This window comes from Verruconis gallopava (genome assembly GCF_000836295.1).
Source record: "Verruconis gallopava strain CBS 43764 unplaced genomic scaffold supercont1.62, whole genome shotgun sequence".
Taxonomy (NCBI): domain Eukaryota; kingdom Fungi; phylum Ascomycota; class Dothideomycetes; order Venturiales; family Sympoventuriaceae; genus Verruconis; species Verruconis gallopava.
This window is the reverse complement of record NW_015622198.1, coordinates 4,529-20,244: the sequence shown is the minus strand read 5'-3', so window position 1 is coordinate 20,244 and position 15,716 is coordinate 4,529. Positions and strand designations below refer to the sequence as shown.

The 15,716-nt window shown below is 53.3% G+C and overlaps 4 protein-coding genes across 5 annotated transcripts in view; 2 read left to right on the top strand and 2 right to left on the bottom strand.

The window, feature by feature from the left end:
* The first annotated feature begins 233 nt into the window (after window positions 1–233).
* Window positions 234–3,178, top strand: PV09_09313. 2 transcript variants are annotated; one of them, XM_016363356.1, is made up of 6 exons: window positions 234–606; window positions 746–857; window positions 1,041–1,067; window positions 1,155–1,330; window positions 1,437–1,981; window positions 2,050–3,178. In XM_016363356.1, the coding sequence occupies exons 2-6, from the start codon at window positions 855–857 to the stop codon at window positions 2,394–2,396; spliced, it is 1,098 nt and encodes a 365-aa protein (XP_016208797.1). In that variant the 5' UTR covers window positions 234–606; window positions 746–854; the 3' UTR covers window positions 2,397–3,178. The 2 variants fall into 2 exon arrangements, with proteins under 2 accessions (XP_016208797.1, XP_016208796.1); XM_016363355.1 differs by having other exon boundaries at window positions 746–1,067.
* Window positions 2,440–3,654, bottom strand: PV09_09312 (uncharacterized protein). Its single transcript, XM_016363354.1, has 2 exons — window positions 3,265–3,654; window positions 2,440–3,202 (listed from the first exon to the last, which is right to left on the bottom strand). The coding sequence occupies exons 1-2, from the start codon at window positions 3,559–3,561 to the stop codon at window positions 2,708–2,710; spliced, it is 792 nt and encodes a 263-aa protein (XP_016208795.1). The 5' UTR covers window positions 3,562–3,654; the 3' UTR covers window positions 2,440–2,707.
* A 1,855-nt stretch (window positions 3,655–5,509) lies between these two features.
* Window positions 5,510–6,545, bottom strand: PV09_09311 (uncharacterized protein). The gene is made up of 2 exons (XM_016363353.1): window positions 6,310–6,545; window positions 5,510–6,264 (listed from the first exon to the last, which is right to left on the bottom strand). The coding sequence occupies exon 2, from the start codon at window positions 6,035–6,037 to the stop codon at window positions 5,696–5,698; it is 342 nt and encodes a 113-aa protein (XP_016208794.1). The 5' UTR covers window positions 6,038–6,264; window positions 6,310–6,545; the 3' UTR covers window positions 5,510–5,695.
* A 4,099-nt stretch (window positions 6,546–10,644) lies between these two features.
* The window catches only part of PV09_09310 (uncharacterized protein), a 7,508-nt gene continuing 2,436 nt past the window's right edge, over window positions 10,645–15,716 (top strand). The window contains exon 1 of the mRNA XM_016363352.1: window positions 10,645–15,701. Within this exon, the coding sequence (XP_016208793.1) occupies window positions 11,115–15,701 (4,587 nt within the window). The 5' untranslated portion in view covers window positions 10,645–11,114. The remainder of the gene's footprint in view (window positions 15,702–15,716) is intronic.

Below are 15,716 nucleotides of genomic sequence, written 5' to 3'. Positions count from 1 at the left end.
GACCTACATTGGGGTTTCTTTGGACAACAGTATTACCCATTTGGCGTGCTTGCGTTCCCGACCGGGAAGCTCAGGCAAGGGAAGCTCTCCTGCGAACCAGCTCTCCAAGACACAGCTCCAGATGCGAACCAGCTGGGACGAATGGCGTTGATTCACGAGCAGCCGGCAGCGGCGCCAGACGGAGCCATACGTCTTGCACACAATCAAAAGCAGGCTACAATTTCCATAAGATGTTGCATGAGACCGCGTTTCGAGAATTTATACAGAAATGACTCGAAAAGCAGCCTCACCCCGCAGCGCATCCTTGCTTGGTCTAACCAGATCTATGCTCGCCAACGAGCGTCACCACGGAGGGGACGCTACGAGGTGGAGGCCACAGGATGACGGGATCGAAGGGACAAACGTTCCAGGCACACTTCGCCTGGTGGAGAAGCGATGGATACAAGCATGAGGTCGCCGTGTGAGCTCACAGATCCGTAATATTTATAACCTGGATGCTTCTCCCATTTCTCTCTTTGCATCCCACTCCCTTTTTTCCCATCTACACAGCTCGACCTTCTCTTCGGTCAGCCTTGCTGCGAGAGATATAGCCTTGTGTCACCACCGGTAAGAATCCCTCCTGCCGACCATCTGCAACACAGCGCTTGGAGCCCGCTGTGCATCCGCGGGCCCGGCGCTTTGCGTTGCCGTTTACGAGCGATTCGGTCGGCTTGCATGGTCTCGGGCTGAGCAAAGCAATGAACAGGTTGAATCGAACGCCAGCGCGAGAGCCGACAGTCCTCCATATTAGCAGTATATCACACGTCGGTCAATTGCTTCTTCGCATCTCCTTCAGCAACTCTCTCTAAAAAAAAATGGTACTTGCCACCCGCCTTGTTTTTTCGTCGCGTCTCGCTGCGCGCCCCGCTCTTCACAGGTCGCTCGCAGCTACCCCGCAACGGCCGCCGCTGCTTGCTCGTCCGACCACAAACACCCTGTCTTCAGTACAACATGCAGTTTTGGGCTGTGTTAGAAGGCTAACTGCAACGTCACGTCAACAGGGAAAGGTCCTCCTTGTCTTGTACGATGTAAGCACCCTTAGTCCTTCCCTTCCTTGCTATTCTGCATCCGAATGCAAGTGCCGAACCACACTATTAACGCGTGTCCGTCCGTAGGGTGGTGAACACGCCAAGCAGGAGCCGCAGTTGCTCGGAACAACGGAGAATGAGCTTGGGTTGAGGAAGTGGATCGAGGAGCAGGGCCACGAGCTCATCACCACAAGCGACAAGGACGGCGAGAACTCGGTCTTCGACCAGCACCTTGTCGATGCTGAGGTCATCATCACAACTCCGTACGTACCCCGTAGACGACCCTGCCTTCGCACTTGACCGTGTCGCATGAGAAAAGAGTGCATCGACACAGTAGATGAGGCAGTGTTAACGCTTCTCCCAATGCAGATTCCACCCAGGCTACCTGACGGCCGAGCGTCTGGCCAAGGCCAAGAACCTGAAGCTCGCTGTGACGGCGGGCATTGGCTCGGATCACGTGGATCTCAACGCCGCAAACAAGACCAATGGTGGTATCACCGTCGCTGAGGTGACAGGCTCCAACGTCGTCTCTGTCGCCGAGCACGTTGTAATGACCATTCTTGCCTTGGTCCGCAACTTCGTCCCTGCACATGAGCAGATCGAGCGTGGCGACTGGAACGTGGCTGAGGTTGCCAAGAACGAGTATGACCTGGAGAACAAGGTTGTCGGCACTGTCGCCGTAGGACGCATTGGCGAGCGAGTGCTACGTAGGCTGAAGGCCTTCGACTGCAAGGAATTGCTGTACTTCGACTACCAGCCATTGACACCCGAGAAGGAGAAGGAGATTGGATGCAGGCGAGTTATGGACCTGGAAGAGATGGTGGCCCAGTGCGACGTTGTCACCATCAACTGTCCACTGCACGAGAAGACCCGTGGCCTGTTCAACAAGGACCTCATCTCGAAGATGAAGAAAGGTATTTGCTCACGTGGCTCCCTGTCCTGGTGCGAGATTTTGGCCTTTGCTAACACATTAATCTTCTAGGTTCCTGGCTCGTGAACACAGCGCGTGGCGCCATCGTTGTGAAGGAGGATGTCGCTGAGGCCCTCAAGTCTGGCCATCTCCGTGGCTACGGTGGCGACGTCTGGTTCCCACAGCCTGCGCCCAAGGACCATCCTCTCCGATACGCAAAGAACCCGTGGGGTGGCGGAAATGCCATGGTTCCGCACATGTCCGGCACATCCATCGACGCCCAGAAACGGTACGCAGCTGGCGTCAAATCTATCCTCGAGAGTTACTGGTCCGGCCGTGAAGACTACAGACCGGAGGACCTGATTGTGCACAAGGGTGAATACGCCACCAAGGCGTACGGCCAGCGGGAGAAGAAGTAAACGCTGATCTTTTGTCGAATTACCTCAAGTAGGGGGGGAGAAACTAAAAAAAAAATGTAACCATTGAATTTTCTCAGGAACGACTCGTCTATTGCCATCTCTAGTTATTGATTTTGTGTAGAGCTGCAGCCTTTGGTCTCCGCAAGCTGCCACGCCAAGCTCACACCCGCTCCACACTTGTCATGATTGCCGTATATCTTTCCAATATTGCACAACGTATGGGTACATTCAAAACCCGCGGCATGGCTTTCCACGTAAGTGTAGCGAGATTGTACAAGAAAAAGGAAACAAGGGAGCGATGGCAACGGATTTTATCCTCTCCCTCCGTTCCGGCCATGGCCATCTCCCTCCTCGTCGTCGCTGCTATCTGCAAATCCCTCCTCCAACTCCCGACTCAGCCTTCTGTCACTGTCAGCGCCCCTCCCGGCTCGACCGTCCATGCTCAAGCTTAGACCATCTCGCCTTCTCCTCTCCTCTGCTGCCAAGCCGCGCTCACCGTCGAGATGAAGGTCGAACTCCAGATCCTCGCCCATCTCTTCGTCGTCGTCCCCGCCGTCGGCGGCATTGACAACGCGCTCCCCTCGACGATGGGCCCATCTCCACTCAGCCCAGCGGGAAGGTATCAGGAAGGCGAGCAGGTGTTGACGAAGGGTCGACGTGGACGAGGAGAGCGTGGCGAGTGGAGACTGCGTGTGCACGGGTAGATACTGCGAGTAACGCGCGCGGTGGCGGCGATATAGCGGGAGCAGCGCAAAGTGCAGGAGCAAGTACAGGCCCAGCGCAATCAAGGCGGGCAAGATGAAACCCTGTGTGCCGCAGGCGATCAGTCGGCGCGTAGGAGAGCGAGGGAGCACGAGTGCAGGCGTACCCTGAAGAAGTTGCCGAGCGAAGACATGACCTCGTCCGGTGCCAAGGTGACGAGCAGAAGGACGCTGAGGGGAAGGAGGAACAGCGGCAGCAGGAGGCCGGAGAATGCCTGAAAAGGCGCCAGAAAACGAGTGTAGCGAGGCAGCGGGTCCGCGCCGTCGCCAGCGAGTCCGTCTTCCTCTGGGATGGTCGTCGTCGTCGTCGTGGTGTTCGTCGTCGTCGGCGGCGCTGTGTGCTCGCTGGCGTGGACGATGGAGACGTCCGGAGGAGGGAAGGCTGCGCTTCCATTTGCGGCCATGCAGACGCGGCACGGCGGCTAGACCTGTTCGGCACCCGGAACTGAAAGGGGGACGTTTTTTCCCCCAACAAGAGCGCGAGGCGGGCGGCCCACGGGGGCGCGCGACCGAAGCAATCAGGAACCCGCTCGTCCCAATTGATATCTACGCATAAATATAGGCTGACAGGATGGATAGATAGACATATACCTGCCGCAAAGCAGTACGACGTCGTCGCGCAGCGAACGCAGCCTCAGAATCGAGAGGAAGAAAAGGAACAGGCAGACCCCAACGCGCGGCGCAAGCGACGTTTGGCCGGTCGCTTTTCGCGACAGTCCAACGTCGATCCTGAGCGTACGCGTCAGATCTCTGGGCCCAGGAGAACCACGCGCTGGAGAGCACGGCACATCCTGCGCGTGCACCTTTCCGGACCTTTTTCCCCCCGAACAGGAAAGACAAACGTCCTTCGCGGGCTCAAAAATTGTGGCCGAGGGCTACGCCAAGATTGTCAAGAGGTTCGGTCAAGACGCTGGCGAGTGTCCGTTCTTGAGCGACAATGATGAAGGTTTGCGTTGTCGGGTCATTTGTTCGGAGCAAAAGACGGCATCGCTAACGCGGACGCCGAGATTTCAACCGCGAGGGATGCGCGTCTATAATCTATCAGTATTAAACGGCCTGGGGATGCAGCGCTCTCCGAGGAACATAGGCCTAACTTCGACGTTGTTGAGAGCCTTGACATGGTCGAACTCATTAAGAGGCCATGAACATGAGGCTATAAACATGACGCATTGATATATCTATACAAGATATAGACCAACGAATCATATGTGCCTGGCGTTGAAAAGAGCGTGCATAATATATGACGAGTAGCACCTGTTTCCAGCTCCAAGTCCTAGTGGCACTTTTTTTGACATCTCTCTGCTTAAGTTTCTCCATAAATACGTCTGCACTGTAAGATAGCTGACATATATTTTTATACATAATCTTGCATCTCGATAGGCGCCTGACAAACCTATTTATCTAGTCTTTCTTAAAGAAGTTTCTGTACCGTTGCAGCCATTCTCGCCTGTTCCCATTATTAGGAATATCTTCCCAATACTGAATAGCTCTACTAATACAAGCTACTTCAGAAGGGATGAACTTCCTAGGGGGACCCGGCAACAGGTTTATCAGGGCTTATTAAGGAAAGGTATGATTAAAAAGATGAGACAGGTTTTATAGCTTGGGGTAGTGCAGTGTTATAAAATAACATTTGATCACGTGAGTGACCAGTCTGTTCATCGCATGAGCAGCATGAGCAGGTGCATGATAGGCAAGGAGCCTATTGGTCTTATGAAATTAAGCCAATATGGACTGTACGAAGTGATCATGGTGATCAGTGAATGAGCGGAATGATCACTTATCTACACTGTCTATAAAAGGACTACAATTTCCCTCAAGTCTTTAGAAACTGTAGTTAAACTGTCTAGTTTATCTACTTTGTTAGTTTTGATCCATTCCTATCTATCGAAGTACGACTATCCTAAGTCATAAAGACTTCTGTCAGTGTGTTAATCCTCTTCCTACATACTACAGAAGTCCCTTCCTCCCTTGCTCTAGGAAGCTCATCCCTTCCGAAGTAACTTACGCTAGTAAAGTCTTGTCGGTTTAGGAAAAGGTTCCCAATATTTATCTTTTTATTAATATTAAATAAGAATTCCCTTACTGGAAGTCTCCAAAATATATTCTGTTTGAATTCTCCCAATACCAACCCTAGAATACTTATTACCACCTTTTGCTATTACCAGTAAAATAAACCAGTGTTAGGAATACTTTCCCAGTACCGACTAGCTTCACTAATGAAAGCCACTTCGGAAGGGTTTAGCTTCCTAGAGCAAAGGAACAAGATATAACCAGAGCTTATTATGGAAGGAATATAATAAGATAGCTATATTTATAACTTAGAATAGCATGAGCTTCAAGAGTATGAGAATGTATTCAAACTAACTACTAGATAAACTAGACAGTTGAATTACGGAGAGCTGTAGTGAAGGAAGGGACAGGACATTTTTATAGATATAAGAAACCTAGTGATCATTCTGATCATAAATGATCAGACTGATCACAGGCTGTATTCTTGATTCGTCCATTTCCTTTGGGCGAATCGCAACCCTTCGCTTATGCGAGTCGATCACCTTGATCATAAATGATCAACATGATCGCTTCTTCACGTGATTCCCATGTTACTCTGTAACAGTTACTTCGTAACAACCAGCCATAAACATCTCTGCCAACAACAACACAATCTTCAACAACCTGAATATTTCTGTCAAACCAAATCTCCTCAATCTTTTGACTGTAATTATACAGGTCCATATGTCGCTCCATATCTTCTCTTCCCTCATAATTTTGTGGCTTGAACATCCGCGCATATAACCTCTGGTCAGATCCAAACCAGACTCCACCCTTTGGAATTTCAATATATCCTTCAGGTAAAAACTTGATAAAGTCATATGACATCCATGACCACGATGGTACTAAAGATTGCGTATTGTTTGGTTCAGCTCAGTGATGCCCGTGGATTGGATTTGGCTGGATTTTCGATGTGATCCAAATCCACTATAGATGAACCCGATCCAAATCCATAAAATGGCGAAATCCATCCAAATCTGATCCATCCATGGGGTAGAATAGTGGCAAAAGTCATAATAGATGACATAATAGTGGTGATATTCACCTAATTTCTACTACAGAACGTTAGCTATGTCTATAGCATATATTATAGATTATACATCTAATCCTCTACTAAATAATATATACTATAAAAGTCGTCATCGCCCTAATTACTCTCTTTAGATTCACTATTATCTGAACCATCTTCAATGGCATCCTTCTCCTTCTCCTGTAGTATTGTAAGGGGCGAATGTAAGCGTGATATCAGGATGGGGAGTAATGAGTATGAATTGGTGTCAAGACTGACGACTAAGGAGTAAAACTAAGGTGGACACTGTGCGTAGCTTAAATACTGCTTCCCCCTGGAGCATGTGACCCGCGGCCTGAGCGCAGCTATACCGTGCGTATGTTCCCACTCAGTTCCTCACAGCTATATTGGTGCGAGCACGTTTTATATCATGTCGCTTTACCATTATCAGGATAAATTAGAGAATCACAAATAAATTTGATTAATAAGAGGCTAATGTATGTGCAGTTTGCTTAGTATATGCAGTACTAATGCAACACTAAAATCGGGCCTATCACCAACTATGGATGGATCATATTTGGATGGATCACCCCACCCCCCCCCCCCCCCTAAATCCAATCCAAATTTTGGGCCTCTAGGCACCAATCCATGGCCGATCCAGAGGGGGTCGATCCAAATCCATGAAATCTTGATCCAATCCACGGGCATCATTGGGGTGGATAGGAACGCCAAGACCGTGTTTTCACGGCGCCTGCAAAAAGGTTCTCCGTAAAGCGAAGGCGGCGAAGCCCGCTCGCGTCTCAGGAATACTGTCAACAGTATTGTTTATCAGAGAGACAAAAAAAATCATCTGTAACTTGTACACTTCTCCCTAACCATTAGGCGCAGCTCCTGAGCGTCCTACCCGCCATTCGAGATTAAAGCCGCAAAGGCTAGAGACGTTCCATGTCAGTTCGTCTTATTAATTGTTAGAAGAAAAAGAAAGACTTTACATGGACAGATCAAAATCCATATCCCAGTTCTGTTTGCATCAATCATAATGCACCCTTTGGCGCCCCGTTCTTTCGATCTGCTCCTTAAACGCGGTCAAAGCTCCAAAGATTCCCTCGGATACAGTATTCTGGCTCCAATCCGTTCAAGGAGTTGTTGGTTTAGGCCACCCGTCGCATTAGGGCACAGTTTGGGCTATGATCGATATACACTAATAATGACTCGCAACTAGAAAAACAATTTACTGAATTATCCTAAGTATAAGGCTTAAAAATGGAGCTGTTCTAGTAGATAAATTACATAGCTCTGGCGCTGTAGGCGGCGTATGCGAGAGAATTTGTGATATCTGCGTGAAGAGCTGTCAGAAAGGAGAGAAGAAAGTATTCAGAGAGACAGCCTTGTCGGATATCGCTTGCAGCTCGCGCAAGAAGATCACTTCTCAGCCCCCACGAGCTTCTTCCGCGTCAGAGGTGGGTGCTTACTCCACAGCAAGGATACCACGATCTGCTGAAAATATATTGCTATGAAATGAGCCTTCGCGGCCTATAGTATGTAATTAAGCTGTGAAACACCGGTCAAGAGGTAATCCCTAAGTAAGCTCATATGGAAATAAGTTAACTTAAGACATGTTGATAGTTGAGGTGTGGGTCAAGGCGGGGGAGGATGGTGCCTTTCCCGAATCCTATCGCGGTTTCTTGGCGATCCTTTCGCTTCGCCCTGAGCAAATTGACTTAACCGAGAAACGAAAGTCTCCCGTGAAGCGACCCTGCAAGTTAACATTCACCTAGTTCACTATCTGTTAGAGTCACCTTCATCCCTCAATTCTCTTGAGCATCGCTCTGCTCCCACGTCGTAGTATTTTGTTGCTCCGCTGCACATCGTCCCACGGCTTGGACGCGGCGGGCTCGTTCAATTTTCTGTTCTGATGAAGGTTTTTTTGTACAGACTTCATGACCTTGAATGCTTTCACTCAGTGGGCTGAAACGCCACCTTCTTGATCATCGGTCCGCATGGGAGACTGGCCCGGGGCTCATCTGTCGATCGCTCCGCGTTTAGAGCCATCGTCGACCTGGAAGAACCCATCATCTTGGGGCCCCGTTCCTGGAGTCGTGAAGGAAGTTTATACGCCTGACCAGTCTTGGGCTTTAGCATGAGCGTCTCGTGTCTTCTGCACGGCTCACATCCATCGTCTGGGGCTTTGGCACGACTCAAGCTTGAACAGATTGTCGACAGACTTGGACCATCTATTTAATGATTTTGTCCGTCCTGTTATGGACACCAATGCTTCATTTCCGTCTTCCACCCCCACCGGCCTTCCGTGACAGTCCGCAACATGGGAGAATTCGAGTGATGTGTGTGAGCGTGACCAAGAATGTATGCAAAAGAGTCAATTGCTTCTGACCATGAAATCGGTGCTTATTAAAGTTCTCATGCAATCACCCGCCATGTACACTACGCAAACTTAAAAAGGGAGATAAAATGAAGAGAAAAAATTGGTACATTGATTTTATCCCATGTGGTTGATTCTTCTCCGACGGTAAAAGCTTCCATTTGTCGCCGCGGACTGGAATTCAGGGCAATACAACGGATCAATGGGAACGATGCCGTGGTCGTTTCGGCCTTTAAGAGCCTTGAGAGCCTTGCAGCATCTGCGTCTCGGTCGTAGTCGGCTAAGACATCAGTAATCAGAGCTGAAGAGCAGTGTGTTTCGTGTCGGTCGCCGCGGACGGTTTCGTCATCAGACTGCGTTACCCTACGCGGTCGGCATGACTGTCCACAACATGACTTTGATCAAAGTATCATTTTACGCACAGCCACACTCACAGTGTACGTTGAAGATGTGGATGCCGTTGACATGGAGGAAGTCATGCCTCCCACTGAATGATCAAATCTCGACCGAAATGGTCATTGTCAAGGGCGAATGAGCTGGTTCAGCACACGACCAAGCTACACAAGCAAATCATGGAGGACCTCCTCGGCACTTTTCTCAACATGCTTGAGAAGGCTATGCGCTCCTGAAACATCTTTCCAGTCCGTGGTTGCCTGCGAGATCTGAAAGTAGATGGCGGGCACCAAGCACGGGCAAGAAAGAGAGAGGGGCCGGCGAGAGGCGGGTGATATACGCGAGTGTGCAGCGGCATGCTGTTGAATTAGATAACAGATGGAGAAACGGCCCAAGCATTCATCATAAAACATGCCCGTTTCTCAGATTGATGCTGCGGAAAGCCATACACCACGTTCTCAGTCACAGTGTCCACGGATGGGTTTCTTAGCCCCAGAGGTGCAACGAGACGAAGCGGAGGGCATTCAAAAGTCGGGTACTTTCCTGCCACCTGCCGAGTAATAATCTACGAGAGAGATGGGGAGGTGTGCGCTCACCCTTCGGGACACGAAATGGACATGTTTGCAGGCAGCCGTGGAACTCGTGCACGAGGAGAGGTGGCAACGGCAAGGCTGGCCATGCGTCTTCGACGACGGGAGCAAGACAGCCAGACGCGTGCCTGCTCGAAGGGTCACGTCGTGGAGGGAGTGTGAAGTTGGCGAGTGGCTTCTTGAAGAGAGAGAGAGAGAGCGAGAGAGGGCGAGAGAGAGCGAGCAGCCACACACGCACCGTCATCCAAACCATCGGGCGAGTGCACAACCCGACTGGCGCACGAGTACAGAGGCAGCACGGTGCTCGGGACGGCAAGCGATGGGTGCGGGCTCTCCTTCTCAGCCTCCAGCTCGCTAGTTCTAGTAGTTCTTCTTGTTCCTGTAGATTGCTTGTTCTTGTACTTGCACTTGTCCTTGTGGCGGGCTGTCACCCGTCTGGCGCCGCTCTGGCAAGGGGACATAGCTGAGCGTCAAGTTCGTCTGCTGGAAAGACGCAATCCGTGGACGTGTGCCCAAGCCCCTCGCCGACGACCGCCCAAGGCCTGTGTCGTGCTGTCGGGCCTGGTGGACCTGACACACTCGAGAAGTCAAGCAGACCGGGGCGCCGGCAGGGACCGAAGAAGGACGGGAGCATGAAAAGCGCGATCAAGGTGCTGCTGCAGGCGTCGTGCGTCTCGGCCGGGGCGTTTAGACGACGACGACGGCGACCACCGGCGTGGGCCCCGCAGCGTGAAACAAAGGGAGAGCGAACTGGGCCGAAGGGGCGGTGATGGCGGCGCGAGCGCAGGAACGCTCAGGGCAAGGCCCCTCGCTTATCGGGCGCTCCTCACACGCACCCGCACGCCGTCTCCCCGTGTGGGCGCGCAACGTCTGCGCAGAGCAAAACCCCGAAGAAGACTGACTGAGCGTTCGTCTCTTCGCCAGCACCGCTAATACCAGCCTTGTGCTACGGCTGCTCGCGTTCGTCGTGGGCCGCAACGCGCTCGAATCACGGCGCCGATCCGGCCGCGCTGGGCGAAGGAAGAGGCGCAACTGTGGCTCTCCTCGTTGCCTCTTTGGGAGGCGAGCCCGAGGGTCACTGCGCTCTGGCTGCACCCACTGGACGACGACGCGCACACTCATCCTTCTCGACGCTTCCGTTTTCGACATTGTCTGCGCAACGACGGAGAACAGGACGGCAACAGACGACGACGAGGACGACGACCACGCTGTTTCTCGCGAGACTCGCACGCCAAACGCCAGCGTACGACGTGTGATCATCCCTCGAAAGCGTCCGCTGGCGCTTTCACGCAGGAGGCGGTGGGAGTGCGTACGGAGAGAAAAAAGTAGCTTGACGGCGCCGCCTCCCTCGACCGTGCGAGAGCCACGACTTGCTCTTCACCTCGCCTCTCTCTCTCTCTCTCTCTCTCTCTCTCTCTAGCTCGCTGCCGAGGCCTCGGCCAGAACTCTCCACCGTCGTCTACTCCACGCGCGGACACCCCGTTCCACCCCCCCGGTCCGTTTCGACTATAACAGTTCCGCACATATAAGAACATGCCGTCTCAGGACAAGTCACGGCAGAGCTCCGGCGGAAAGGGAATTCTAGGCTTCATTCGCAAGTCGGAGAAGCCTGGCGAGCACACCTACAACGACACAACCTACCCGTACGACGGCTCACGGTCGCCCTCCGCCCACGGTTCCACCTCGTCGCGCCATTCGCACAAGAATTCGATTCACGCCAATGAGCGGCCGCTTTCGCTGGGCGAGGACGTTTCTGGCTTGGGCATGAACGCTGGTGTCATCACGAGCATACCGTACGAAAGCGTCGCCGGCGGCGACACCCCGCGACCCGTCGACCATCTACCGCACAATGAACCCAGCGTCCCGAGGAGGGATCTTTCACCACATCATCTGAACAAGGGACTAGGCGGCAGCGACTTCCATCAGTACCCAACCATAGATACCAGGAGCATGGCGCCCCCTCGGCCGCCGCCGCATCTGGGCCATGCGACGACCATGGCCGCGAGTCAGCCGGGTGATCGCGGTGTCTCCATGCAGTCGTGGGGCCCGGCTAGAACGAGCGCGGTGACCGTGACGGGGTTCAACAATCATACAGACAGCTATTCAGATCGCAGCACATTCGCGAGACAGTCTTCGGATCAGGCAAGCGTGTATTCCTTCGACTCGCAGAACTCCGGCCGAAGTGGCGCCAGGGCGATGAATTCAAGAGATGGCGGAAGCGATGTTAGAGACCCCAATTGGAACCCTAGCCCGTCGGCCAACACGCTACGGCAGCACCAGACGTACTCCATGACGTCCGGGAATCCATCTTTGTCCACCACTTCATTCTCGCCCGAGGGCTTCAGCCTTCAGCGACCGGCCGACGATCGCATCATCGAACAAGCCTTCCACGACCTCATGGTCAAGCGCGGATGGAAATCGCTGCCCGAGCAAGCCCGACGACAAATGGAGGCTTACTCGATCGCCAAGAAGTGGACGCTCGTGTATCAGGATCGGCTTGCTGAGTGGCAGGGCGAGCAGAAGAAGAGGCAGACCAACCGCTTCGGATCCGACTACGGAGGCGGTGGAAGCAGCAACATCTTGGATCGCGCCCATGAGGAGGGCAGCCCGGAGTGGTACGTGCGGAAGGTGATGGACAATTCGATCACGCCAAAGCAACTGGGTAGTTTGAGCGTCAGTCTGCGCACGCAACCTATCGGCTGGGTGAAGGCCTTTGTGGAGGCGCAAGGCCAAATCGCGCTCACCAACGTACTCAGCAAGATCAACCGGCGCAACGGTCCAGGCCAGCGTGGCTCACAGGTCGGTCCTCCGAACCAGGAGAAAGACTGGGACAGGGAATACGACATCATCAAGTGTCTGAAGGCGTTGATGAACAACAAGTATGGCGCCGACAATGCGCTGCAGCACGCCCAGATCGTCAATGCACTTGCCGGGTCCCTCATCTCCCCTCGACTGAACACTAGGAAATTGGTCAGCGATGTGCTTACTTTTCTATGCCATTGGGCGGACGGACAGGGCCACAGAAGGGTCATCCAAGCCTTGGACCACCTGAAGACGCAGAACAACGAGAATGGCCGCTTCGATGCTTGGATGCGCTGGATCGAGATCACCATCGATGGCCGCGGCAAGATGGGCAGTCTTGTCGGAGCAAGCAGCGAGGTGCGCTCCGGAGGTATGGGAGTCGAGAACATGCTCATGGAGTACTCGGTCGTGTCGCTGCTGCTCGTCAACTCGATCGTCGACACACCGGAGAAAGACCTGCAGCTGCGGTGCCACCTTCGTGCGCAGCTAACGGCTTGTGGCATCGACCGCATCATGACCAAGATGGAGGAGTTCCAGTACGAGGTGATCGACAAGCAGATCGAACAGTACCGCACTAACAAGGCGATCGACTACGAGGACCTGCTCGAGCGCGACAACGCGTCCATGGTCGAGAGCGTTGAGTCTGAGGGCAGAGACATCAATGATCCTGTGCAAATTGCGGAAGCCATCCAGAGCAAGCTGCTCAACACCAAGGCGAATGACTACTTCTTGTCCATGATGCAGCACCTCCTGTTGCTCAGGGACAACGACGCCGAGGACCGCCTGCGGACGTTTCAACTCGTCGAAGCTATGCTGAGCTACGTCGTCATGGATCGCAGGCTGCCGGACATGGACCTCAAACAATCGCTCAATTTCACGGTGCAGTCTCTACTCGACAAACTGTACACAGACTCAGAGGCACGACAGGCACGAGACGATGCCATCGCCGCGAAGCAAATAGCCGACGCAGCGATAGCTGAGCGCGACGAACTGCAGGCACAAGTGCAACTTGGCGCCGATGGTCTGGTGGCGAAACTGCAGAAGCAGCTGCTGGAGAGAGACGAAGTCATCGGGATCCAACAAAGACAGCTAGATGCCTTGAAGGCTGAGATCGCGGAGTTGCAGCAGCTGCGCGCACAGGAGATGCAACGAAACGAATTGGAAACGCGGGAACTCTATCTCATGCTCCGCGATGCGCAGGACGCCGCTGCGGCGCGCGCTGCCAAGGGAGGTGCTGATGAATCTGACAAAGACAACCTGCAGGCCCAAGGCATATTGGACAGGCAGAGACTTATGGCGAGATTGGAGATGCAACTTGAGCGGGCCAAGACTCAGGCTAAGCTTGAAGGCAAAGTGTGGAATCAAGTCACGCCGTCCGATAAGCTACGTGAGCTCAGGGAGCAGATGGACGGCGAGATTGAAAACACTGAAGAGGAGCTGCGGAAGTACGGTGCGGCCTATGATGCGTCGGCTCTGGGCTCGGTTGCAGCGTCGAGGACGGGTTTGCGACGGAAACCTGTCGCAGCAGGCGGCGGCCAATCTTCATCGTCTACAGAGAACGTCGAGGTCGACGAGGAAGACGTCGGAGAAGTTGGCGAGATTGCGTCGGCGCAGCCCAGCTTCCGTAAACCGAAGCTGATCGATGTCTCCAGACCGAACAGAGAGCAAGCCAACGGCATGAACGGCGTGTTTAACGAGATGGCGTCTCGCGTGAAGCGTTATGAGGGCAGTGACGAGGAGAGCGTGGCAGACGGGCCTGGCGTCAGCTCCGGTACCACACATTCAAGCCTGGAAGCCGATTCGCCACGCACGCCGGCCGACGATGCGAATGGCCTTCCTGGTTTTGGAAGTGGTAAAGCCCCGTCGGCTCCGCCGATGCCTGGAATTGGAGCAGATGGTGCACCTACACCACCTCCTTTGCCAGGCTTTTCGAATAATGCGCCTCCGCCTCCACCTCCACCACCGGGAATGCCAGGCTTTGGCTCGTCAGCACCTCCTCCCCCTCCCCCTATGCCGGGCATGAAGGGACTGCCCCCACCGCCTGCGCCTCCTTTGCCCGGCATGGGCAAGCGGGGCCCAGGCTTTTTGCCTAAGCCGAACCTTGACGCTGCGCTTGCTGCTCCAGCACTCGGCGTGGCAAGGCCAAAGAAGAAGCTCAAGGCTTTGCATTGGGAGAAGGTCGACACACCACAAGTCACGATTTGGGCAACGCAAGGCCAGTCTCTTGACGAGAGGGAGGAGCGATACCGTGAGCTATCGCGCAAGGGCATTCTTGACGAGGTCGAGAAACTCTTCCTTGCGAAAGAGATCAAACAGATTGGCAAGGGTAGCGGAGCGAAGAAGTCGGATAAGAAACAGATCATTTCGTCCGACCTCATGAAGAACTGGCAGATATCGCTCGCCAAGTTCTCCAATAAGTCCGTCGACGAAGTTGTGCGCATGATTATTCATTGTGACCGCGAAATCCTGGACAACACCGTTGTCATGGAATTCCTGCAAAGGGACGATCTGTGCAATATTCCCGACAACACGAGCAAGCTTATGGCACCATATTCCAAGGATTGGACGGGACCGAACGCGCTCAAGACCGAAAGGGAGCAGGATCCCAACGAGCTGACAAGAGAAGACCAGCTCTACCTCTACACGGCGTTCGAGCTGCACCACTATTGGAAGGCACGCATGCGTGCCTTGAGCCTGACTCGTACGTTCGAGTCGGAGTACGACGAAATTTCCGCGAAGCTACGCAATGTGGTCACAGTATCCAATTCCCTACGTGACTCAGTCTCCCTTCTCAACGTGCTCAGCTTGATTCTGAGCCTGGGTAACTTCATGAACGACCCTAACAAGCAGGCCACGGGCTTCAAAATCTCATCTCTCTCCCGTCTCAACATGGTCAAGGACTACGCCAACGAAACCACCTTTGCCGACTTTGTCGAACGCGCCGTGCGCGAGCGTTTCCCGGAGTGGGAGGACTTCGTGCACGACATTGACGGCGTCGTTGCGGCTCAGAAGTTAAATGTAGATCAACTCATTACCGACGCCAAGAAGTACATTGACACGATCAAAAACGTGCAACAAAGCTTGGACATGGGCAACCTCTCCGACAGCTCCAAATTTCACCCTGAGGATCGGGTGTCGCAGGTTGTGCAAAGAAGCATGAAGGAGGCGCGAAGAAAGGCGGAGCAGCTGTCCCTGTACCTAGAAGAGATGCAGGGCGTGTACAAAGACATCATGACCTTCTTTGGCGAAGATCCCACGGATGAGAACGCGAGAAGAGTGTTCTTCAAGCAGTTTGCCGACTTTGTCGGAGAGTGGAAGGTTCGTGAATAATCC